The 26,994-nt window shown below is 36.6% G+C and overlaps 1 protein-coding gene and 1 non-coding gene across 2 annotated transcripts in view; both read right to left on the bottom strand.

Moving 5' to 3' along the window:
• LOC108074788 (semaphorin-1A) overlaps window positions 1-26,994 on the bottom strand; it is a 133,448-nt gene that overhangs the window by 101,615 nt on the left and 4,839 nt on the right. Inside the window, exon 2 of the mRNA XM_017166966.3 lies at window positions 8,551-9,201. Within this exon, the coding sequence (XP_017022455.1) occupies window positions 8,551-8,836 (286 nt within the window). The 5' untranslated portion in view covers window positions 8,837-9,201. The remainder of the gene's footprint in view (window positions 1-8,550; window positions 9,202-26,994) is intronic.
• Window positions 1,018-1,090, bottom strand: TRNAF-GAA (transfer RNA phenylalanine (anticodon GAA)). The gene has a single exon. It is a non-coding gene; the product is annotated as a tRNA-Phe (tRNA).

The following is a 26,994-nucleotide window of genomic DNA, read 5'->3' on the forward strand; positions in this document are numbered from 1 at the left end:
ATTATTTAACACCTATGGATATCATATAAAAAGAACGAGATGTTCAACCTTACCGCCGCTGACACATGCAAAAATCGTTCACTTTCCGTGTTGCCAACTGTTGAGCAACTAATTTTCCTGTTAATTTAATTAATTAGAGTAAATCGAGTGCGGAGATAGCAAGGCATATAAAAACATACACGTATTAAAAAAAGATGGGAACCGAGCTAAACTTTTTTAATTGCATTCAATGTAGCTGCCAACTGCGGCAACAAGGATAAAACGACACGACCGACTGGAAGGACGAAGCGAAGGATTAAACCGAGGCAGAAGACGACAGCACTGATGATGACGTTGGCAAGTTGGCTGAATGACGCAGAGCTGCTGCTGATGCTGCTGGCTTGGTGGCAGTTGGTAGTTGAGCGAATTCCTTGCCGTCATTTAATGACATTTTCATCAAGACCCCCAGTTCCCCCTCAGTTCCCGCCCCCTCATTATCATTATAATTGTCATGCTGATTTCTGTGCTCGCTCCTCCTCTCGGCGCTCCGGTGCCACAACATTTTCTGCATTTGTTTGGGGCAAAAGTTTTGGCAAAAGTTCTTTCGTATTGTGATTTGTGTGCAATAATGGGCGAGCTTGTTGTCGGAATTCATCAGCCTACACATCCACCCATTCCTTTAATCCTTGACTTGGCGCGACTACATTTTTTTAATGAGCGCAAAGAACGATGAAGTGTGTCCCGACAAGGACGCTGAAGAATGTCTAAAGTTCTGGGAGGGAAATAGTATGAGGAATGGCACTAGTGTGCTGAAAAGGTCTTTCAAGACAATACAATTAATTAATCATAATTGGAAGCTAAGAAAAATGTGAGATTAAATGAATGCCTATTGAATGTAAAAACATTAAATGAATGTTTTAACAAATTTCAAGTTTTCAAGTTTGAGAGTTATATAGAATCAAATAGTTTGTATTAATAAAATAAATTTAAAACAGTAATAAAGCATTAAAAAAATAAAACAATAAAAAAAGTTCGAATTGCCGAAACCCGGGATTGAACCGGGGACCTTTAGATCTTCAGTCTAACGCTCTCCCAACTGAGCTATTTCGGCACTTGACGAACCAGCGACAAAAGCTCAACACACACTACGAAGCTGTTCAGATAGCCGTGAAGAGAGAAAATGTGAGAGATTAAGAGAATGAGCGAGCGATAACCTTAGCGATACTATATAATCAGAAAGCCTAATTGAGAAAGAAGCAGAGAACGAGGAGAAGATAAGCCAACGTTGAGACCAGAGAAAAATTTAAATAAATTGTTTTGAAAAAACTTTTTTCCTCGTTCTTCATCTTGTATAAGCTACAGAGGAATACAAAAAGAAAAAAAAACGTAATTTAAAATCAAAATGAATATTTTACTAATTATTTCAAGCTAAGCTTTTTTAAAATAACTTAACTTCCTATATAAATCTAAATTTCCATAAGCTAATTCCTAATAATTATAATTTTATTTATCTTTTTAACTAATAGAAACCACTGATAATTCCTTCTTTTTATTAACTTTATTAACATTTTCTGATATGCCAATTAATTTTTAACAACATGTCTAAGTTTCAGAATAGTTACCTTTTCATCCTATTCCTACAAGTATCTCTTTAATTTTCTCTTAACCCTCTGCAAAGGGGAGAATTATTAAACTTTTAATCAATTTATCTATATTAACTTTTTTGCAAACTTTTCTAGTGCAAGCCAACTATTTTTCTCCCCCACCCAACCTCAAATGTGTGTGTGTCACATGCACCGGGTGGGAAACTCTTTAACTTTTTCATTAGAGTGCGAAGCGGAGAAAAGCGAGATTCCCTTCAATTTTTAGTCGTTACGCCATTTCAATTACTGGCCAAGTGCCAGGAACCGAGGGACAGAGACAATGTCCATGGCAGGACCACGACGATCAGTGGCAAATTTATAGGGACAAAAAGCTAGGACCGTCAGAACAAAGGGAATAAGTAAAATGTGTAAAAATGGTGGAGAGAATGGCGACGACAACGACAACGACAACGACGAGACTGCCATCGAGCTCATTTGTCCACAGGCTCAGTGGGGCTGAGGGGAGTTGGGTGGAAATACTGCTGCACTTGTCGTATTACTAATTTCCCTGGTGACCAGGGCCAAGCCATTGAACCCCTCATATAAGTGCACTGGAACAAACAAAGTCTCTTGTTTTTGTTTTTATTAATTTTGAGAATCCTTCATCTTTCAAAATGATTTTAAATCAAAATCGAAGCAAATCATATTTTATTTAATATATTATAATAATAATAAATAAATAATTAAATGAATTTAAAGTAAAATATTAAAGTAATTCAATAACATTTTCTTCGTGTGCATCTATAAGTTAAACCATTAAACGTTCAATCGTTCAGCTGCAACTTGCTGCATCAACAGAATTGCATTGGCAACTTTTTGATTAACGCCATTATGAGGTGATTGTTCAGTTGAGGCTCTGACACGGCACAGCAAGGCTCGACCCGAACGCGGGAAAGGATAGCGCAGGTTAAGAGCGTTAAGGCTCGATTCATCCAGCTGCATCCTGCGTCGTCCTGGAGCCACGTTTGCCAGTGCCACCAAATTGCACTCATGTGTGTAATTTATTTTCTCGGCATGAAAAACTTCCTAACCGGAAAATGAGGCACTCAATTAAGAAAACGTTTAATCCATGAAATGTTCCAATTGCGCACAGACACAGGCAGTGCAGCCAAAGGGAGGCTGGACACGGACGCGGACATGGACTTGTCGGGCGGCGGCATTGGGGTGGCGGAAGATGGAACGAGACATGGCCCAGTGGGGGCTGTAAAATTGCTGTCTATATAATTGATTGGGTGTGCCTTTCGGATTTACTGTGCAGCTTCCTTTTCGCTTTTTGTTTTTTTGCTTTTTTCTTTTTTGTTTAAAGCACAAACCAGTGATTTGTAATTCCCATTTCAAATTACATGGCCGAACTGTGCTGGATTTAAGGGATGCATTACTTACTATGCGCAACTTTAGGCTCTTTAGGCATTTAGTTGAAGTCATAAAATAAAGGAGGAAGGCTGTAATATTTTCAGCAAGGAAATACATCTATTTTAAATGCTAATGTTGAGGTTTTATAAAAAGCTATAAAAAGATTGTAAAAATTTGATAAAATATTATTAAGCAAGTGCAAATATATCACATTTCCCATTACTTTATTTTCATCAAACCATGATGTAATCTTGCTTATGTAACCCCCATAATCCCCCATATCATCGCTTAAACTATTCATCTCACATACATTTCAGAAATCCAAATACAGACACGAGACAAGCGACGACAGCAGCGACAGCGATTATCAATTCACAATTTATTTAACAGATATATAAATGGAATCAAAGTAATATGTAAATATGGGCAAGTGCAGAGGAAACAAAGACAGACAGCGATGACTGTGAGGATGGAGGGGGAGAGAACAAAGGCCCCGTCGCAGTTGGGGCTATATTTTGTAGTTGTCGCATTTCCGCCCTTTTTTTTTTTGTGGACTGCCAAAATTGCATATGGCAAGGAAATGCCAAAGGGGAGAGTCAAATTGGGAGCGAATCAAGGGGGTAAAATTGTGGAAACCTTGGGTTGGGGAAGGCGTAAGCAGTGTAGTGCATACATATGCGCGTTTTGTGGCACATAAGACGTGTGGAAATTATGCGAGGCGCGTGTCAAGTGGCGCAAAACTGCAAGAAAACTTTCTGCCAAGTCGGTGGCTGCCAGCCACCCTTCTCCTTCTTCTGCTTAAGTTTCATCTATGCCACACATAGGAGGGGAGTGTCGATGTGTACGTCTGCAATTACATTGTGAATTAAATTGTAATGAGGCGCATGCGGCGAAAAATATGAAAATGAGACCGAAATGAATTCTCCGACTTCGCGCACAAATGGCAATTAACAGTTATGTTTGCTGTTCCAACACGTTGCAGACAGTTTTAATGACGGCCAAGCCGACAAGCCAGAGGGAGACGAAGGCGAAAATGAAGACGAGAACGTCGCCGACAGAACTATTTTTGGGCGACGCGACTTCGAACATCGGGGGCCAAGGCACGGGAGCTGGGAAACAGGAAGTAACTGTTCCAGGAAAGACCTTCACTTTACACTTCAACCCGAAAGGCACGGACAAAATGTAATTTAAATTGGCGATCAACTTGAGGAAATTTTAATAATATTTAACTGTGTATATTAAGTTGCGCGAAGTTCTTGTGGAGATTTACAGACTTACAGGAAATTTTCTTAGAAAAGAAAATTTTAAAATAAAGTAGATGCCATTCAATGCTTTCTTATATAAATAACTACTTTTTATTTTTCACTGTATAAGTACCACAGTTAATGTAGTCTAAATAATGCACTCCTCTCACACCCAATTGGTCATCAACGGAAGTTCGAGTCATTTAAATCCGATAATTGCAACTTTGATCTCGATACTTAAACCATTAACTGCTCAATTTAAAGAAAATTATCAATTATCTGATAGAATAATGTAACTATATGAATTACATTTAATTAAAATTGGTATTTCAAGTGTATTTAAGCTACCCAAAAGTACCTTTTGCAAAGAATTTATATTGTTCTCAGCTATGCCCTGCCCTCCAGATTGGATTGGTAATCCCAATTTCATTGCACGTACCAAGAAATAAGCATAAGATACATTTTACACAAGTGTCCACAAAATTTGTGCTGAGAAAAAACGTGAGTTTCCAGCAGCCTGCTTCTTCTGTGGGGGAAAATGCAGCGCGAAAATGCCGCAAAACGATCAGCATTAGCTGCCTGCCTTGCCACCCCTTGCCACCCACTTGATGGACGTAATTTCGCTGCAAAAAGGGGGGAAGTAAAGGGTATGAAAAAGAAGTACCACCACCAGGCAAATGGAGAGAAGAAGAGCGCATTTAAATGACCGTTTTGTCGCAGCTCCTAATGACAACCACTTGCGGCTGTCAAATGCAACCCTGGCCACGCAGGGTTGTAATATTTTATGGTCGAAAGGACCCCGAGAGGAGGAGACTGCGTATAACAGAGTTTGGTTGCTTTTTTATAGCCGGTGCTCGTGGAACGTACGAAAGGATATTTCATTTTTTGTATTTAACAAAGAGCATTTCCGACCGTGTATCTTTTTCATATAAAATTTGTATATATATATATTTCTTATATTAACAGAGCTGCACCTGAGGACGCTTAAGAAGCACGCGAAACTATCAGAAGTTGTCATAAGAGTGAGAACCAACTCTCTGTACTCCAGTCACTTTTTTTCATTGTAAAAGTAAATAATAAATATTTTCATTTGAAAATTACTCATTAAATCTTTAAACAATATTATTCTTTGTGTATGTGTACCTGAGTCGTGGCCCTCGACTATACCATTCTTTCTGGCTTTCCCTTTGCTTCCTGGCCACCAATGGCATATGAAACCCTCACACACACATCCAACAACACCCTTTGCTCATTTGGTCTGCACCTCCTTGGGCGCATTCATAATTTCCCCATTAACCTTATTTTCCTGTTATGCACGAGTGCCCCAAACAGCGAGAAGATGGCGAGAAGAGAAAAATTGTCACCCAGCGACCACCCTCTTTTGAAATGACGGTTTTCCTTACCTCCTTGCCACTCCTCTCCCGTTCCCCGATGGATTTTAAATGAACTTTAACACGTGCAATGTCCCCTGACAGTGCAGTGGAAGCAGAAGTGAAGGGGCCTGGAGCTAAGTAATTGGTTTAGCAGTGCGCAGAGGGTTAACAGGTTCGTTTCACAGATTATCCCTGAGTTGATTTTGCAGTTAAACTAATAATAACAAAAAAAAAATCCATTTCAGTTGGCAACAGCAGTTGGCAAAGAGAAATGAGTTTTCCTAATGAGATATTGAGCATGATGAAATAGTAAATTGAAAAGAAAAATGTGTAGAAAATTGTCAACAAGGTTTGGACAACGTTTTATATAAGGAAATAAATGTTTAAAACCTTTAAAAATATAGATAAAAATATGCAATTCTAAAAAAAAATATATTTTTCGTAGCAAAGATTCTCTATCTTAACAAGAAATTTCATTTCCTATATTTTTATACCCTTGCAGGGTATTATAATTTCAGTCAGAAGTTTGCAACGCAGTGAAGGAGACGTTTCCGACCCTATAAAGTATATATATTCTTGATCAGCATCAACAGCCGAGTCGATATAGCCATGTCCGTCTGTCCGTCTGTCCGTCTGTCCATCTGTCCGTCTGTCCGTCTGTCCGTCTGTCCGTCTGTCCGTCTGTCTGTTTCTACGCAAACTAGTCCCTCAGTTTTAAAGCTATCTGAATGAAACTTTGCATATAGTCTTCTATATACTCTCACTGCTATATATGTCGGAACGGGCCGGATCGGACGACTATATCATATAGCTGCCATACAAATGTTCGATAAATTTTTCGAAAAAAAATTATAGCTTTGCTGTTTTTTAACATTTTTGCACCATTTTTTAGATATGGCCATTCTATATTATTTCTGAATTTTGGTAAAAATTTTATGAAAATCGGACGACTATATCTTATAGCTGCCATAGAAACGATCGGGAAATTAATAGGAAACAAATTATAACTTCGTTGTTTTTCAACGTATTTTCATCTACTCTGAGATATAAGCTTATTTTATTATTGTAGAATTTTGGTATAAATTTCATGAAAATCGGACAACTATATCATATAGCGGCCATAGGAGCGATCGGTAGATGTAGAGAAAATGTAAAGGTGTGAATGTAAAACTGTAACTGTCAAACTGTAAACATTATAAATATAGTTGAAATGTAATGAAATAATATCTGCAAGGGTATACAAACTTCGGCGTGCCGAAGTTAGCTTCCTTTCTTGTTTTTACTACAAAAAGGACATTTTAAATTGAATGTGCACTAGCATACTAAAATTCTTAGGATATATAGATTGTAGTACTTCCTGACACAAGGTAACATGTTATCTCTTCCGTTCAAAAATCCTCTCTATAGACTCTTGCAAGAATGCTAAATTTTCATGAGGAAAACCTCTTTTTTCCTTCACTTTTGTTCCCATTTAGTGTGTGCCAAATGCTCGTTTAATAACGTAATTTTTGAAGCGTGCAAAATATATTTTTAGAATTTAGTTCTTCTTCGCCGAACTCCAGTGTCTCGACTCGACTTTTCTCCATCTGCTGCCGGCAACTTTTTCTGCTTCATCTTGCACAAACAAAAAGCCTGGCATGGCAGCAGATACATATGTATGTATATACCTCTCACAACTCTATGTACTATGGTACACCATATAAATAGACAACTATATGTGCATGCTTATATCCGTCGCCAACCTACGTGAGCACGATGAAGAAGTCGCCCAACTTTTTGGGCCAAAAAAAAAAAAGTAAAAAAAAGAAATGGAAAAGAAACGAAATTTGCATATGCAACGTAACTCCTGACGGCGATCATCATGGTGACGATGATGATGATGATGGCGATGACGACGATGTCGCACATCGAGGACACACACAGGACACTAGAAATAGCTGCTGGCAACGGCAGCAGGCATCCAACATCCAGCCACCCCCCACACTCATTCCAGCACTGAAAGCTTCGCCACTTTTATGCAAATAATGTCTTCCAGGAATTTTTGTTATTTATAGTTAAGATAGCAAAACGTGTGGATGTCTGGATATATCTCAGAAAGTGTGTGCATTAGTAGCTATAGTATGTCTCCTTCCCGCACACCCGCTCAGTGTCCAGGTTATTGCTTCATTTCTCCAGCAAACTTCTTCACCTGCCAAAAGTGGATACTTTCGAAGGATGGCAAAAAGGTTTGCTGATGAGTTGGGCGGCTCCACCGAAGAGGTGAGTTTTCAAAAGTCAAACTTCAACAGAATGTCCCCAACTATCTGGGTGGCCTTCCATTGGCAGTATGTCTGGCAATCAAATTACATTTTGGAGCTCATAAAAATGTTGTCATTAAAGTTTTTGGCAGTTGACTTCGATTCCTCTGACTTCCTTTTCGCATAATTTCAACTATATACGAGTATGTATGTATCTTTCACTCTCTTCCGGTTTCCTTTCTCTGGTCATAATTTAAATTGACATTTTGCTGTAGTCTTAATATCGTTACAATGAATGTCGCACAAAGCCACACTGCCAATTCCCTTGACTCCTTTCTGTGACAGTCATTGGCCACATGTCGAATAAATGCGATTATATTTAAGCGAGTATTCCAATAAATATGAAAATTGTATTTCTTGAGGGTGTAAAAAGCAATCTGTTTAATATGAGATGGAAAACATTTCAAGATATGATTATACAAATTTCTTTGTCGTTGGATAAGATATACGACCCTTAAAAATATCAAAAATCTATCGATTCACGTTGAAACTATCCAAAAATGATCGTATTATCGAGACTTTCCTGCAAGAATTTAACTTGATATACATATCGACATTTTATATACAGATTAAGCAACCAATATTAGTTTTCAACAATGGAAATGTTAGTATCTTAAAGATTAGAAAACCATTTAATAATTTCCAAGTTTGTAACACTTACCTAATTCAACGTAGAGTTTTGGTCGAATATTCTCCTGCCAGGCACTTTGATTACCAATCACGAAGACTGTCAGTAGTAGGAAGACTTGCATCCAACCGTATCCATAAAATTTGCTTAAATTATGTTTCAGAATTGTTGTTTTTACTGTTGACGTTGCCGCTGCACTTTTTAAATGCATTTTGTGGTTTTTGTTGTTATTGTTGCAGAAGCTTTTGTTATTGTGGCTTGTGTTGTTGCTGCCGTTGTTGTGCGTAATTTGGTTTGCTGAGTTGTGGAAATCGAACATTTCTATTTTGCATAAATTTACTTAAATTGTTGCTTGTTAAATTGTATTACTCTGTTGATTTACAACGTTTGCTTTTCTCCTTATTTTATTGTATTTAAATGGTTTTGATTTTATTTATTTGGTTTTTGGTTTCGGTTGTTCTGTGTGTGTTTTAGAGACTATTTGTAATTTATTTACTGCATTTCAATTTACTGTACTGGAATCTTTAAATGGATTGTAACTATTGATTTACTTTTTTTTTTGTTCAACAACTTTTACAGTTTTTATTTTGTTTGTTATAACAAAGTTTGATTTGCTTTTTATTATGTTAAACGTTTTTATTTATGGAGAAACAAATGTGTCAAGGGGTAGAAGTTCAATCATTGCTGCAAAAAGAGAGAAAAGATTATTAATTAGTTATTAAATTGCAAAGGGGTTTCTTTTATTTATATTACATAAATAGGGATAGTTTCAGAACGCTTCATTAATTTTATTTTAAATCCCATTAAAACTGCTGAAAGTACTTGTAAAATTCGAAACCTGCAACAATCGACCATTTCTTTAATGAATAATTATATTAATACAGAATTAAATGTATATTAAAGAGCCCATTAAAGTTATTTTAGTATATATTTAACCCATACTTTCTTTATTTGCATTTTTTTCAATTTAGTCAGCATAAATTATTTGCTCGATTTAATGTAGGTCTCCCCCCTTTTCTTGTTGTTCACCTCTCGCTCTTAAATCGGCTTATTGTGCAATCGTGTGTGTGCACACACACAATATACACCCTCGCACACAGGACCACGCCCTCCTATTAGTATTTTTTCTTTCTTATTTTCCATGCAGATAAGTTGAGCGACCTTCGCCCACAAATGGAAATGGAAGGCGCAAGAACTGGCAACAAACACACACAAGAAGAATGAATAAAGCAGGGGCAAAGCGAGATGAAAACAAATTGAAAGGTAGGAAGGAATACATGAAAAGAAAACAGAATTGGAGAAAACTAACCTAAAATACTTTGTTTATGCAATGAAAAACGGAATTAAATTAAAAATGTATTAATTTAAAATTTTTGTAGCATACTTTTAAGCACTATTTGTACTGGTTTTAAATCCCCAGGGTTATCCCCTGCAGTTATCTTTACAAATTCATAGTTAAAAAAAAACAAATATTATCTACACCCACACTTTAGAAATCTTATCATGAATTAGACATCGTATAAACGCGGTAAAAGAGTCAGCAAAGGAGGAAAAGGTGCCAAGTAGCGTGCACAGTTAATGAGTTTTTCAAAATACCCCGCCACCAACAGCACGAGCTCGCCCCCCCTGCTCGTGTAGAGAAATTAAAATGTGGCACGAAAATGTACAAATCTAGCACACGAAGGGGTTGACAGGGTGTGGCGAACAGGGTGGTCGAAACGGGGTTATTCGGTGTCATAAATCTGCCACAGGTGAACTTTGAGACGCAAGCTTTCCGGTGGGTGGGCTGGTTGTGGGTGCAGTGCAATTTGTTTTTCCAAGTCATGTGCATCTGTGTCGGCTTCGTTCTAATTATGACGTCAACAAAGCGCCTAGGTGCCAAGAAGAATTTGAAAAAAAAATCTAGGAATTTACAAAACACCTGAAAATTAAAGCTTTGTTAAATTTATACTTCAGATCTTTCGGTTATTTATTATTCCAAAGAAAATAAACTTCTTTACCTAATAGGGAAAATCTGAGAGATTTAGTTTATAAATATAAAATATTACTACTTTGTAATATAATCCATAATTCTATCAATATTATTTTAAGGAAGTGTAATAAATGAAGTGTATCCTCTCAGTTCCTATAACAAGGATGATCCCAAAACGGATAAAAGGTGTAATAGGTGGAGTGGATAGTGTGTTCGGGTCGAGTATCCACTTTGCACGGCCCTCGTGATGCTTTTGCTGCTGCACTTAAACGATTGTTAGTTTAGATAGATAGCAGACAGACACACTTGCCGGCATAGATGTGAATATGTTTTAAGGGGACTTCAAGTGCCAGTGTGTGAGTCGAGTACCAAAAAGTGTTTACGCAAAATTTAACTAAAAAGCCTGTCACCGAAAAGTCATTCAGTAACCAGGTACTTATCGAGAGCCATCGATGATGATTTGAAATTGACACAAAAAAGATACACGTTGAAAGTGCTAATTGAAAATTAATGATATAAAATCTGTTTATTAAAATTACAAATTATAAATATGAGCCAGCAGAGAACTTGGTTAGTGATCAGACAAAATTATAAACAAAAACTTTCCTTAATAATAAATTGGGACATAAATCTAAAATGATTAATGCTAATGTTAAATGCATTAAGCAAGAGTAATCATTCATTTAAAGCTAAAAATATCTTAATATGAACGAATTACGTTTTTCCTCCAGCTGGAAACACTTGCTACACTTCCTACAAACACACAGATCTCAATGTTTGGTAATAATGTAGAGCTAAACATTCGGAAGCTATCTACTATTTTAGCCCTTAACCCGCTTACAAAGTGCAAACATAAAACATTTTTGGGGAAGCCATCAAAAGGAGAGACATTTCCAGGCATTTAAAATTATTTTTCATTCCGGCGCACAGACAGGCACACAAAAGAGGCAACGAGAAATAAAGCTGCAGCCACGCCTCTGGAGTTGCATTACACAGCAGAGCCCCGAAAACGGCATTTTCCGTTGTGGAAAGGACTTAGGGACCTGGGGTCTGTAAATGGCTACCAAAAATTAAATGCCCCGAATCCCAGCAGACAGCACGAATATGTCAAGTGTGTGTGTGTGTGCTTAAACAACGAATGCAAACAACAAAAACAGTGTCGGCGAGTGGAGGAGAGAGGCTGGGCTGCGTCCAGATCCTGCATCTGAGCCTGATGCATTGCCCATATTACTCAAAAATAATGCCACTTCTCAAAAAAAGGAAACTAACAAAAATAAAGCAAAATAAGGGCCAACGCATACATTGTTCAGTCACGACAACCAATTACCCTGCGGGGATTAAATAAGAAGTGTGTAACATTTGTGAATAAGATCCCTTGAAATGTCTTCATTAAAACCCGGAAGACGGGAAAGGTTTTAGTTTTGGTTTAATTATAGAAAATCGCATTGGAAAGGTTATATGTTTAGTTAATTTTGTAATTTCGAAACTTTTAGTTAAAGGAAATAATTTTGTAAAAATCCATAACCAGAAAGCTACCATTCTCAAATAGGAAAACCCCCAGCAGCACCCGCTCGCTTAACACTCGTCGGGCGATGCAATTTGTTTTTTGTGTGGCCGCCATTTTGTTGCAGTCTTCGCAAAATGGCCGACGCCATTGCAAACACAACGATGAGCGCAAAAAATCAACTCTTAATATACAAATAAATGCCGCAATTCATGTTTTGTTTTCCATTTGTATGTGTTTGTTTTCGTTTTTTGCTTTTTATAAATCGTTTTTCACATCGTTTGTCTGCAAATGGAAAATATTTATGTTGCAAATCTTTTGCGGCTCGACGAGTTTTTCTTCATTTTCAGCCTGGATGGTGTTATCGTCCCTTTTCCTTGTTTGGTTTCTTATGGGTTTTTGGTTCGTGACTTGTTGTTTGCCTTGTCTGCATATCCTGCGGCGATTTGTTGTGCTTTACCCTTTTTCTCTTTTCTTTTTTTTTTTTGGCCTGCAATGGCTCCGAGGCTCCTTTATATATCCTTGTAAAAATGGGATTTGGTCTTGTTGTCGCGCAAAAGTTCTCATTTATTAGCTTTCTTATGTGTGTAAGTTGTCTCTGTCTCTGTTTTAAAATATTTTACAATTTTTTACCAGGCTCTTGCCTTTATGTGTGTGTGTGTGAGTGCTTGTTTGTGTCCTGGCAGCAAGACAAACAGATTTATTCGTTTAGAAAACTTTGTATCCTTATCTCGGTCCATGTGTCTTTGTTTGTGTTTCCTTGTTTTATGTTCATTTTCTGTGGGCGGTGGGCTCTGGGTACTAGAGTAAATAATCATAATGGAATTTTTAAGGCTTATGACAATTTAACATGTTGCGTGTTCGTACGTACATATGTACATACCTACGTACATATTGTATGTATATATGTAAGAAGTATCTATCTCCATTTCTGCTTTGGTTTGCTGCGTAAAGCTTAACCATGAAATATGCCATTTTTTCTTGAGTTTTCTTTCTTAATAAATTTTCGGTTTTTGGTAACGCTAAATAATTGGAATTTATGACACTCAAATATTTAAAATGCATTTTGAAATGTTGCGTGGAAAATGATGATGTATACTTTTATGCCAACCATTTTTTGAAAAGATTACACCAATTCATAGGGAGGATTATAGAAGACTATTTGTATATATGATTCTGTTAGTACAATATCATTTACTTCTGTGCCTTAAAATAAGCCTAAACAAATTAAAAGGCAGACAATACACTTTTTCATAAAAATTATTTAAAATTTTTTAAAATTTCTTGGCGATACTCTAATGATATGACTTAAATAAATTAATTAACAAAACAAAAATTCTAATAACTAATAAAACAAATCCTTAAAATATTAAAATATATCATAGTCTCAACCATTTATTGTTTTTTCAGCAAAATCCAAGAGCCTTTAGCATTTATTTTCCTTCCAAGAGTCATGTCTAATTAGCATTATCTTATCCTGGGGCCATCTTATCTGCTAATATATATTTGCTCTGCAGTATGCAAAGCTCATTTCGAGCTGGTAGTTTATCGTTCTACTGGAAAAAGCTCCAGTTCAGAGTGCTTTGAGAGGATTTATGCTTATTTCTTATGCGATGTCACGTTCTCGGAATTTTTTTTTTTTTTGGCCTCGAGTTGCAAGCCAGCAGGAAAATTTTTGGGTTGCTGGCACTGTGGTTGTGCTGTGACTTATTTTTTAGTAAATACTAGTTAGTTAGTTGGCACTGAGGCGGAGGCTGAGGCTGTGCCTCTGTTTTCCCTCGTAATTATTATTCCGATTCCGGGCTTTCTTCCTGGCAGCTGGTGCTTCCTTCTTTTCTATTTTTTTTTTTTTTGTGAGGGGATAGGGAAATCCAAAAAGCTTTTCTTTACTTTTGGCGCATTCTGTTTGGCCTGGATTAGCATAATGCTATTTATTGTAGTACTTTTCTTGTTGCCAGCTCTCATTGTTGGCTCTCCAGCTCTCAGTTAATGTTGCCCGAGCCACTTGAATTTCATTCTATTGTGGTGGCTCAAGTTTTCGCAACTTTTCGTCCTTTCCATCTGTCCATTTTCGGGCAATACTTTGTGCAGCAGCAACAGCAGCACTTTCTTGTTCTATGAATTTCCTGGTTTGTTTGTTTTTTGCTTGTTATGGATAAGTTGGATGCTGGATGCTGATTCCTCTAGTCGATTCATTATTAATTTTTCCTCTGCAGCTCACACTTTTCAAACATGCAAATTGATGCTCTCTCAGTGAACAATTTTCTGGGAAAACCACAAAAAAAAAAGAGAACTTCACGCCACTAAAGGAGTCCTTCGAATTTTATTCAAGACTGGCAGCATGGAAACCAATTTGAAATTTTCTGATAAACCGAAACGTGGATAAGCAAAAGTTGTTTAGTTTGAGTGGCCAAGAGGTGTTTCATTTTATAAGCATTATTTATTGTGTTGGAATACTGGAATTTGTAATGAATTGAAAGCAAAGAAAAGGCAGATTTAATAAGGAAAGAAAACTAGAAACTGCAAATAGAAATTGAAATATAAAGCATTTTTATAAAAGAGTAACTCTAAAGATATGAGTAGATAGTGATCCTTCAGCAGTGCCTGATGAAGATAATCCAAATTCAGTTAAAAACCATTAACAAAAAATTTAATAAATATTTTTTTAAGTTTTTGAACTTTATCAATATCGAATGCTCAGGAAGTAAACCCCTATATATATTTTACCTTTCAGGCCCTATCATAATATTGACTTTTGAAGTTCTTCTTTTGGATAATCAATTCACATTTCCATTTCCCTTTCCGTTTTTAAGCATGCCTGTGTAAGAAATTGTTGTCAAATATTTTCCCATAAATATTTTCCACGTCACGTCTGCGCACTGTCACTGTTCCTCCCCGCACCACACGCATTTCCCCCGCTCCATGTTGACAAGCATTTAGTACGTGTTAGAGCCCGGCCAAAGGGCTTAACGCATTCCCCCGACCACCACCGAAAACCCAGTCAAAAATGTGGCACTTTGATTCCATGATTTATGGGCTTCAAGTAGAGGGAAACACAACGCTCTCCAGCTCTCCAGCTCTCAGCTCTTTTGCATTTGATAATCCCCTAAAATTTTTGCGTATGGCCAGTGACGGACAATTTGACTTGGGCTTTTTCGGCAGCTTGTTTACTTTCCGCTTAAACTCGGTCATAAACAATGAAGCTGAGAATTGTAATCCCCCAAAGTCATACGGGGGTGATATAAATCATAGGATTTAAAGGGTTTTTAATAAATAAATATTTTGAAAATAGTTTTAAAATAGATGATTACAGTCAATTATTCCTAAGCTGATTATAATCCTTGAAAGAAATTCAATTTACATTTTAACTTAAGCTTTAAATCATACCCAGTCGGTATTTAATGCTTACATTTGTTAGAAAATCAGAGGAAAAGAAATAAAATATTCTTTACAAAACCCCATAAAAAGATCAACCCACGCAAGTCTATCCAAAAACCAAACGTGACTGAATAATGATGCTGACTGCCGCCGGCCCATCGTCCGTTGACATTTACAAAGCGTTGAAAAGTTAACCATTAACAAAAACCAGAATAACACAATCAATCAGAGCCGTTTATATGGTTAGGTCTCCTCCGACCTTATCATGTGGAGACACAAACAGAGCGCCAGTCATAAAATATTAATGGAGTTCCCCGAACTAAACTCAATTTTTCGTGAGGAGATTTTGGAACTGATTTGAACTTACATCATTTTTATGTTTGTCACAAATTAGTGCGATACTTAACCTGTATTTAGGGGGAGGAGAACCATAAGGGAAATCGAGGGAGAAGTACTTGAAAATTCAAGGAGCGTACTAAATGTATTTACGATCTGCTCACTCAATCAATTGTGAGCGGGAAAATCACATTGAGGAAACATTTTGTGGGCAGCCGATGGGGGTCATCAATTAAGTGCAATAAAATCCATAACTTTAAGAGCACCAAGATACCGAAAGAAAGAAGAACGCAAAAGAGGAAACTGACGAGGAAAGTCGGAAAGCGAACACATACAAATTAAATAATAAAACAAGCCGCATTTAGAGAGAGTAACCAGAAAGTAAACAATTTTCATAACGACATGGACAGGGGCGTAACTAGGTGAGGGTGAGTTAGGTAAACAGAGTGTCACATCATAAATGTCACGGACACATTTTGTTACTCTCCTTTTTTTTTGCTTTAGTGCTGCAACCATAAATTTTTATTTCGCTCCTCAAGAGTTCAAACAGAAACAAACATATAATAAAAACGGGCAGGAGCGAAAATGTTGAGCAGGGTCAATGGAATCAGAAAAGAGGTCGTGGATATATATTTTATTTCCTTCTTTTTCGGCGCTGAGGTGGCACGAACTGTCCGTCCGCCCTGTGGCGCCCATCTCGACGCCTCCCCTCTGCTGGGACAAAACCCCATAAATCACTTAATCACATAATTAGAATGTAGGGAGAAAAAAAAATTGATTTACGAGATTTTGAATGCGAATTATTGTGCGAGTCGTCGTCGCGTGCTTGGGATTATTTACTAACTTTCAACCCCAAAACTCCAGCATGAGATTGCATAATAGTTGTGTTGTTTCGTTCATTATATGGAATGCAAATTGGCAACTCATGCCAGCAAAAGCGGGGTTGCCGCCACAAACAGAGACCCGCCCCAGCAACTGGGGGGAAAATGCAAATTGATGAATGGTGGATGCAACGCTGAATGCGGAGTCCGCATTTTCCCAAGGGATGGAATCCTGGAGGTGGAGCGTAAATGGTAAAGGGGTGTGATTGTTGGAGTACGGATTAAATTTCAAGGTGATTTGAAGTTCGTTTGCAGGGGTATACTAAACAAAATTTAAATATTAGAAAAATAAATAGAAATTTAGGAAAAGTAAAAATATATTCAGAAACGGTTCTGCTAAAAACTATATTAGAAAAATAAGTACTGAATTATCGGAATTAAATCAACAGACTAGAAATCTAATACAATATTTTGTCTTCAAAATGTCTTCATTTTATGTCACATTTTACACAAATTTCCTCTCACTTCCAAAAAAAGAAAGAAACTCAAAAATTACTATCTCGACCCCGGAAATTTATTATATTTTCACAAGATCCACTGACCTCGATAAGACTAGTAAAAATAAATAAAAAGGACATACTTTCCCAACCAATCGAAAGGACATCACTCAAAAGGATGATAACGCCGCAGATGATGGCACGTGCTCATATTACGGCAAATATTCCTGCCTGCCTGCCTGGCTGGCAGATCCTGTCGCAATCGAAAAACTCGGCGAGAAGCAACATCAACATGAATTTCCACAACTTTTTTTCGGGGGGCTGTCAAAAGTCAAAGTAAGCCGACAGACGGCAAAATAGAAGGCGAATGCGAGTGGGAAATAAATAAGACCCAAAAGGTTTGAGGTACGTGACACCGCCGATTGCCTCCACAGCTCACCACTTGGCTGGCTGGCTGGCCACCCTTGCTCGGTTGTATCCTGCATCCCTTTAATCTCGTTTGACTCGAGGGCTTTGCAAGCAGTTGACATCGATAGAAGTTTTCCTTTTTCATTTTACGCTCTAAAGATTATTTCCAGGGGTTGGTTGGTGCTTGTCATAATCGTTTTCAGCAACCGGTTGTCCCAGTCCGGTTGGTCTGGTCGGTCACTCACTGAATCAGTCATTGGGAATGTTCATTTACACCCTAAAGTTAGTCTTTTTTCAAGGCGTGTATTTTACTTTTAAATATGCAAAACAACAGTCCTTGCTAATGAAGCAAGTAATTTATTTTCCCGAGATGGTTTATGTTGAAACAACTAGGAAAATGTATATCCAATTTGGTCAAATAGTTAAAAACCTATCGAAGATCTCTAACTAGTTTCCTATACAAAATTTCAGATCTCTAAATATGTATAAATAATACCCATTTGAAATATTTATTTAATCTATCCTTTATCGAAAATCACCACGAATGGTATACAAATCCCTCACCACTAGTTCATCGTCCTTTCCTAGACCATTTTCCTGCTGTGTTGTTAATTCCTTTTCGGGCTGTCCAATTTCAAGGCGTTCCTGGCACGCACACACGCATGCCTCGCCCACTCTTTCGTATTCTCTCTCTCTCTCTCTCTCTCTCTGTATTCTATTTCCTTTTCCCCTCTTTGCCCCCCTTGTGTTAACACTGTATTTTTTTATTGCACCATAAATTTAATATTTTTATGTAATGTTTGTATAACGGTACACGCTTTTACTACCCTCCTTGTGGCATGGCCATGTCCTTGCACCCTCTCCGTTCCCCTATTTTGGGTCCAAACACACAAAAAGGAAAAATTCACAACATGCAAGAAGCGCGCGCCCTTGGCTTTTCCTCTCCCTCTCAAATACCCCTACGCAAACACCCAAACCACCCGCCTTGGAAAAATGTTTGCTCCTTGGAAGTGTCGCCAGCGCGTGCCATGGGAATTTTTTTCGCTTTTGTTTTTTTGCAAAAATCTGACTGCGAAATAAGTGGGAGGTTGGGTTGGGATTCGGGTAAATTTTCTGTTGTCATTTCTTGAATGTTTGAGTTTTTGTTTGCACCTCCACACACACAAGTCCTTGTCCTTGTCCCTGTCTTGGGGCCCAATCAAAAAATCTGACTTTCGTCAGACAGCCAACAAAAATTGGAATCTTTCAAAATCGTCGTGTGTCATTCGTAGGAAAAATTAAAATATTGGAATAAATTCCAAGAATTTGGCAAGTCACATTATGAATTAATGAATTGGATTGTATATGAGATTACGTAGAAAGAGAAATACTTTCAATAAGATTTAATAAAAATTAAAATGACTTTCTAAAACATATAAACAAAATATAAAACGTTCCTTTAATAAATTTGCCTTTTAAATTTGAAGATTCTCCTAATAACAACTTTATATGTAATTATCATTTACCATTATTCCGAAATACCTTTACTCAGGCCCCTTCGGTATTATCATCAAAATATTTACCTGCAAAACGAGAGAAAAAGTTGCTAAATTAAATTAAATAACACTCAAGCCGGTGAGAATACGAGTGTACACTCAGGAATAAATAAATTTTATTTTTGGGAACTGCGATACGCATCAAGTCGAGCCTGATATTGCAATTTCCCTAATGGCTCACGCAGAACCTTTAAAAAGAAATTACCCATCATATTTACTTAGGATATGGGATGAACGCAAAGAAAGAAAAAGAAAAGCGAAGGAAGGAAAACTCATCACAAAGCCTCGCCTCTTGTCGCACACAACTCGCATACGAAATTACGAATTCCCACGGCATATTCATCCCGAATGACAGGCCGAGGCAAATGTGGCCGCCTAGCACTCGTCGTCAAACCATCAAAGTGAAAGACGACACCCTCTCTCAACCAAACCAAAGCGAATCGAACCAAGCCAAACCGAATCGAAACCACCAAGCAAAAACCATAGATATGTTAGTACAGTGGTTTCCCGACAATTGGCAATAAAATAATATAAAGTTTATCAAGTATTAAAAAGTTTATATTAAAATCGATCTATGACTTTAATTTTCCTGAAAAACATATTTTAATTATAGAATTTTAAATGCAGGAGCTATAAAAAGACCTACGGTTTCAGAATCTCATTAAAAGATATGCCATTTGGTACTACGAGCATAGTTTTCCATAGTTTAATACACCTTTTTAACGTACTGTAACTGTTCACTCCTTTAATTTTTGAATATCCCACAACCTTCAAGTTTAACAATATTCACAATAATATATTTATTTAAATATATTTTTTGAAAAATGTTAGAAAAAAAGGAAATATTCTTCCAAATTTGCCGATTTTAGTCCTATTTTTCCATTCCACCCTATACCCAACTCAACCATCCGCCATTAGCGATACTGCCAACAACAACAAAGATAAATCAATAAATCACGTGGAAAAAAGGACAAACAAGAAAAACAAAAAACGAATGTGCCGCCTCTGCCTCTAAATGATCGAATGTAATGTCCCAGAGCCACTCGCAGTGTCGATAAAAAAAAAGAGAAGCAAAGGAGACGCGGGAAGGTGAACGAAATCAATTTCAATAAATTCCGACAAACAAAGCCAAGAATTATGTGTTCGTGTGTACGCGAGTGTTATCTGGCGTTGGAGAAAGACGAAGAAGGGGTTTTTCGAGGAGCCGGGGAAGTTTGACCACCGACAAAAGCCTCTTAGTATGCAAATCGAGACTTTGGGGCTACATTAACTGAGTGAATCATACTCAGCGTCGTTCTGGCAGCAGCATCTCAAGATGCCGATAATTTATGCTGTAATAATTAAGCAGCAGCAGCCAGAGAGACCCACAGACCCAAGCCAAATGACAGCCAGCTGTCGTGGGGAAGATATGGGGGTATATCTCGACGGAAATGCGGCCGGTGGTCGGACACACACACTCCCGAATAATACATATTACAGGCGGCACCATGCCGAGCTGCAGCAGCAGGAGATAAAGCCAGCGGCAGAGGAGAGGGTGTGGCATCAACCACACATTGTCAGCTGATGACATAACCAAAAGCCAGGGAAAACTTTGGGAAAAAGGGAGGATTCAGGGGTAGCACTAGAGGGAATAAAAGAAATTTTCATTTGCTAAAACAATGAAGTAAAAAATATATATTCTTTCTTAAGCTCAATTTTAAGTCAATTGAAGGGACAGTTTTCATTTTGGCTTTACTATTCAATCATTGATTCTAGTTACAAAATGAATAAAGTATTCATTTTCCTTTGCAATTAAGCCATTCCACATTTAAATTGTAGACTGGTTATCCTTGTAACTTTATGTTTTAGTTTGAAATAAATATGTTTTTTCAAGTTTTTTTTCGGAAACTTTCCTTGACGGCAACGAGACAAAATGAGTGAAAACAATTTGACTGATGACTACTACGAGCTTCTGTTGCTGCTGCTAAGGAAATTTCATTTGTGTGGCTGGAAAGTTGACTTGATGCACTTAGTTGTTGCACTTGCAATTGAAATTTAGCAACAAGACGACAACCAACTGAGAGCAGGTCGGCAAAGGGGTCCAGCATTGTCTCTGGGAATTGAATTGAGCTGAGTGACTGCATGAGTGACTCGAGTGTCAGATGCCAGGGCTTTGATTGATGAAGATGAAGACATTTTCCGTTTGGCCGGCGACGGCGACGGCACAATTTGCTTGACCCCCCCAGTGCTCTGGAGAACAATCCTGGCCAGAGAGACAGATGCAACAACAGCCACAGCGGACTGCACTTGACCAGTGGACCACTGCCGTGGTATGTGCCACAGCTATGGCCTAGAGCACCATCCCATAGTCTTCAATCCTGCCATTCCTTTGCCAGTCCAGTATTCCCATTACCACCGTTTTCTCCCACCAAAAGCCAGCGGAGCTGTCAGCGTGGCTGACCCCGTCCTCGTTTCCATTAAGTCCCGAATGTCACCATGATAGGGAGTAATAGCACGAGCACAGTGGTTCTAAGTAGGGACAAGGCTGTTGAAATTACGAAACCTAATGAAAATTATACCTAATATATATCAATATGTATTCTTCTAAATATGTGAATTAAGAAAAGAAAAAGGATTTAGAACTACTTATTTTCGAGCAGTGTAAACATTTCAAACTAACCGAAAAGAAAGGATATGTATCGTTAAATTAAACCAGGTTATATTATTAGTATATATATTATAGTTTAGGGCTTTGAAAATTGGAAAAAATATATAAAAACATGACCACAGTTAAAGAGTAATTTTGGTATTTAAACTTCCTCATTTCACACCTCTTTGTACCACTGTGGATAATTGACTGTCAGCGGTCTGTGTCACCTTTTGGCCCCACAAAACTTCGAAACAGAGAACATTGACAACAACCAACACAGCAAACGTTGGCTGCATCAACTAAGATGCCATTAACGGTGGTCCGCCCTCTCATTACCAGAGTCCGGAGTCCGGACCCAAGAAGTCTGGCCGCAGTTCAAATGAATTTAATTGAAATTTCAAACTTGTCAAGCAGATACAGCTCCCCAACACACTGACCACAGTAATACACCCGGAAAATAGTTGATTCTTATAAATTTAGAAGCAGCCATTCCTAAAAAAAAACCTAAGAGGGAAACTCATGCTAAAGATCGTTATCTGTTTTAATTTTATAGAATAGAAGCATTAACAAAATCCAGTTAAGGTATACTTGTTTAAATATTGCAAGTTCTATTTTATATTTTTTCCTGTGCAGCTATTTTCCAGACTGATACTACACGGAATGCAATGACTCGCGGGGGGAAGTGACTGAATAAGGCGTTTTTGGGGGGGTGAAATTGAAAAGCCGCATCCGGGGCAGTCAAGTGCTGCGAAATGTGAAAAAGTAAATAAGTTTTCGCCGCCGTTGCACTTTTAATGTTTTCCTGGCAACATCTGGCCAGGACTTCCACTGTCCACCTCCCCCGCTCATCAACCCCTTCAGCGCAGAAGTGTCATCCAGTGTACGTAACTTTTTAAAAGAAAAGTTTCCCATTTGCGGAGGCTTGTCGTCCTTTCCTTTGGCTTTTCTTATACTTTTCTGATTTTTTTTAACCCCTACCTTTCAAAGCTTGACTTTGTTCCTTATTTTTGGTAAGTAGCTAGCCTCGAAAATGTTGTGAGACTTTGTAAAAAATGCATTAAAAAATATAACTTTAAATTAATACACAAAGAAGTCTTTTAAAAAATGATAACAAAATAATAATAATTTACCATATTACATATATTTTCTAGCTTTATAAATTATTAAAAATACTTCGGTGGAATCATTTATTACCTTTTAATTAAGATATCAAATAACATTCAAAATTTTATCGCTCACTGATTGACTTCTTTATTACATAATCGGAAAATGTGAAGACCTGGGAGCCTGTGTTGTTCTTGGCCAATTCGCAAAGAACAATTTATTGTTATTAGATTTTGCCAGGGCAACATTTGGCGACCCTAATGGTCCGTACATTGGCACAACATGTGTCACATCCAAATCTATTTGCCCATGCAATCCACACAAAATACACACCGGAAGGAAGGAAGAGCGGGAGGAAAGGCTCACATCTGGAAGCATTTAAGTGTTAATTTTATAACTTTTGCTCAACAAATTGTGCCCCCATTAGACGAGCAGGCAAGAAGGAAAAACTACCACAAGCCGGCGCAGGATTTTCGTACAGGATTCGGCAGGATAGCCTGGCAAAGACGGAATTTACATTTTCAATTTAAATTTGAATTTCAATTTTAATTGAGATGAAATAGACCAAATGAAGCTCAATTCTCTCCCCACCCTCATATTTTATTTATGCACACAATTTTCCATCTTGGCGCTTTGCCTCTCAGCCTTAACCCAATTATGCTCAAATTACCAAGCGCAAGCAACGGACGCTCATGGGTTAAATGCGGTGGCGCTGCCCCAGGCTAACCAACAAAAAAATAAAAAAAAGAAAAGGCAACGTTGGAAAAGAAAATTTCCTGCAACGATTCCAAAAAAAGTTCAATTTGCAGCTGTCGCAACTTTCAGCGTTGAGTGCACTTTAACCGGAGAGAACCCAAACCCGAATATCCTTTCTTTTTGGGGGTTGTTTCATCCTTCGCTCATCATGCAAATGAGGGTATTGCATTAAGGGAATATATATTTTTCGGGGGTTAGGCCCTTCTTTTTGTGTATGTTTGCTGTTAATGATGCTTGTGGCAAATAATCGATGTTGTTTTTCATTTCGCAAAGAGGTCTACATCCTTTTAGAATTGCTCATTTGAAAGCTTTAACCAATACAAGGGGTATATTCTTAGAGCCAAAAATTTTTAAATATAAATGAAAGGTTTTATTACGATTTTTTATGTTGAAAGAGAGATTTTATAAGAAACGTATGCCTCTAATTAGCTACCCTTTACTGCCTGCTATTCATAAATCTTAAGAATTAAAAAATTTTTCAAAATTCACTTAAAAGTCATTTAAAATTCCCAAGTTCGAATTCAGCGACAATTTTTTGTTCTTTTTAATCATACAAAATATCATAAATTTCATTTCATTTATAATTTTTACACTTCATTTATCGACTGTATATAATTTTACAGAAAATAAATTTTTTAATATCAACAGCGATTAAAAATAACATAAAACCCCTCCACCATAGCCTGCTAATATAATCGTAAACATAAAAATTCGACTACGGATAAAGCGAGCGTGCGGATTCTTCATAATTCGCACCACCCATAATTTATAATATCAATAAATGTGGAAGAAAAATCGCGGACGAAAAATAATAAACCAAGTATAAAGCAAACTCCATGAAAATTGTATGCAAATAAGAGGCAAAAGCAGAATATGTACATACGTATATATGTATAAATGGATGCGGTAAAAAATGGCAAACATTGAATTTTTAATTGCTGGAAATTTGTGTTCTTTGGTTTTTATGGTTTTAATGCCAAATTCGCTGGGTGTCTGTGTTTATACTGCTGCATATATGTGAGTATATGTGTTTGTCCATTTGCGTTTATTTATTTTGAACCTTTTTATCGCAGTTTTGCCTCTCTCAGACCCAGACCCAGACCACCTCTTTCAGTTCAAATTATTAACTGCTTTTTATTCGAATTTCGTTTTTCACTATTTCAGTTTTTCTTCTCATGGAAAATGTATACTTGTTTGTATGCATTTTTGCCATTTTTCATAATAACTAAATTCTTTACTTTAAAAATTCCGAGGAATAAAAACAAAGAATTTTAATGAGAAATTGTTAAACAATGTTTTTTCTGTGATCAATAAATTCATGATTTGGAAGAAAAAGTGAAAACTTATATGCATACATTGTGCAATTCTCTAAGTTGTTTTATATTTTAATTAAAAATTTTATAATTAAATATAGAGTATGCACATAAATAATAAAGTAAAATGCATATACGTACATATAAACATGGTTTTAATTAGAGCACCATTTAAGCCATGTAAAAATCAATAAATAATTAAATAAAATACAAATATGTACCGGCAAAAAGGGACCCAGGAAAAATTAAATTAACAAACGCATGAACAAATTGATGTGGTGTCCACTGTGCCCTATAGCATTAGGGATTGCAATCCACAGGGCTTCCCTCACCATGCCCATGTAATTTGTCAATTGAATTTATTTTTGTTTCTATGTTATTGAGTTTAATTGGAAATTCAAACCATTTAAATAAATTATAAAAACATGTATGTAAATTTTATACAATTTAATGAAAGAGTTATCAGATTTAGTTTAGACTTTTATGAACCTCAGTAATGAATTCGTTTGGTTTATTTATTTATAAACTCACTTTATTTACGTTTTTCTAAACTGCAGTAACAGTATATTTTTGTATTAATTGTAGTAAGTGAGGGAAATGATCAAATTAAATAAGTTTATAGAAAATTAAGCTCTAGAAAAAACTGTAGCCACTCCTTTTGTTGTTTGCTCACTTGTTCAATTAACTTTTCACACGCGACTGGGCTAACCAAAAAGGTTAACGGCAGGAGATTGAGGGAATTAGGGCCAAAAGGGAAAAGCTATTTAATGCAAAAAATTTTAATTATAATTTAATTAAAAACTTAATCACATTTTCAATGTTATTATTGTGTGAGTAATTTTTTATTTTATGTGAAAACTGGGATTGCAATTTCATTGTCCCGCGCTCAACACATTGTTGATTATCATATTTTTTTATACGGGCGGAAAACTAAACTTTTAATCAGTACATACAGATGAATGCTTTATCTTTAAATGACACACAACAATTAATAATTGTGTTTCATGATTGTAGCCCTTATTGTTTCGTTTTTGGTACTTAATTATTTGATTTTTTTTGGCCAGAATAAACAATAAGCAAATCAAGAGCAAATCAAAGTCGCGTCAAATATAAAAAATAATATTACTTCGGGAAATAAAAATTATCAAACTTAAATTGTATATACAAAAAGAAATCTCTTCTCAAATATAAAAATAACTTAAGTTTTTCTTCATAATTCATTTTAATTAAACCAAATCCATTTGCCCTGCCAATACTCCAAGTTTATCAACATCTAAGCGGGAAACGGTCCCGGAGTGTCAATGATAGCGTCATAAAATCAATCATTTTTGGTCAGTCAGCCACTTGCGGGCTTAATTTGGTCAACACGGCAGGTGACGAATATTTTATTAATTTTCTTTGTATACCTTTACGTTGCCGTTTTTTTTTTTCTGCTCTTCAAATTTATTGATGTTTGTTCTGCTTTGTTGTTTACCCAAAATTCGTTTTATTTTGTTTGCGCCGTATTTTATATTAGCGAAGTTGACATAGAAGAATGATGATAATCAAATAAATGGTATATGTCACGATTTTTATAACCTTGGCATAATCGATATAGTCCTTGGGCGTTTATCTGCACACGTGTCCTTTCTATGTAACTTACTTTTTTAATTAAGTAAGTTTGTTTGCAGATTAAACTGCTATAGATAGCTTGATATTTTCTACTGGAAATTTAATTAAATTACAAATTAATTTAATGTTTCACTGATTTGTGGCTTGGGAAATATTATTGATTGTTATATGGTTATAAGGTAAATGTGTTTATGTATCAATTTTGATTCTAAAAACAAACAAATAAAGCTATATAGAGACCTCGTGCATCCTGACTAGTATAAAACAACCTAGAGCGTCCATGGTTATTTCTAGGATTTTCTGTGCAATAAATTCTGGTAAAAGTAACTGAAACTGCACAGCAAATTATTCAGATTACAGAGGCAGCATGATAAAAAAAAAGCATGCAATGCCCATAAGCACAGAAAGAAATATTGTTTTCTTTAGTTACAATTAAAGGTGTTTAAAAGATAATTTTCAGTTGTTTTGTGACAGAAGTTTCCAATATGTCAATCATATCAAGACATTTTCTTGAAAAAACAAATTTAAAAAATATCCTTAATACTTTCCAGTTGTGTTTTATTACTTTAAATATATTCTTAGCTCTCAGTTTACATTTTATTTATTTATTAAT

The sequence above is a fragment of the Drosophila kikkawai genome, chromosome 2L (genome assembly GCF_030179895.1).
Source record: "Drosophila kikkawai strain 14028-0561.14 chromosome 2L, DkikHiC1v2, whole genome shotgun sequence".
NCBI classification, from domain to species: domain Eukaryota; kingdom Metazoa; phylum Arthropoda; class Insecta; order Diptera; family Drosophilidae; genus Drosophila; species Drosophila kikkawai.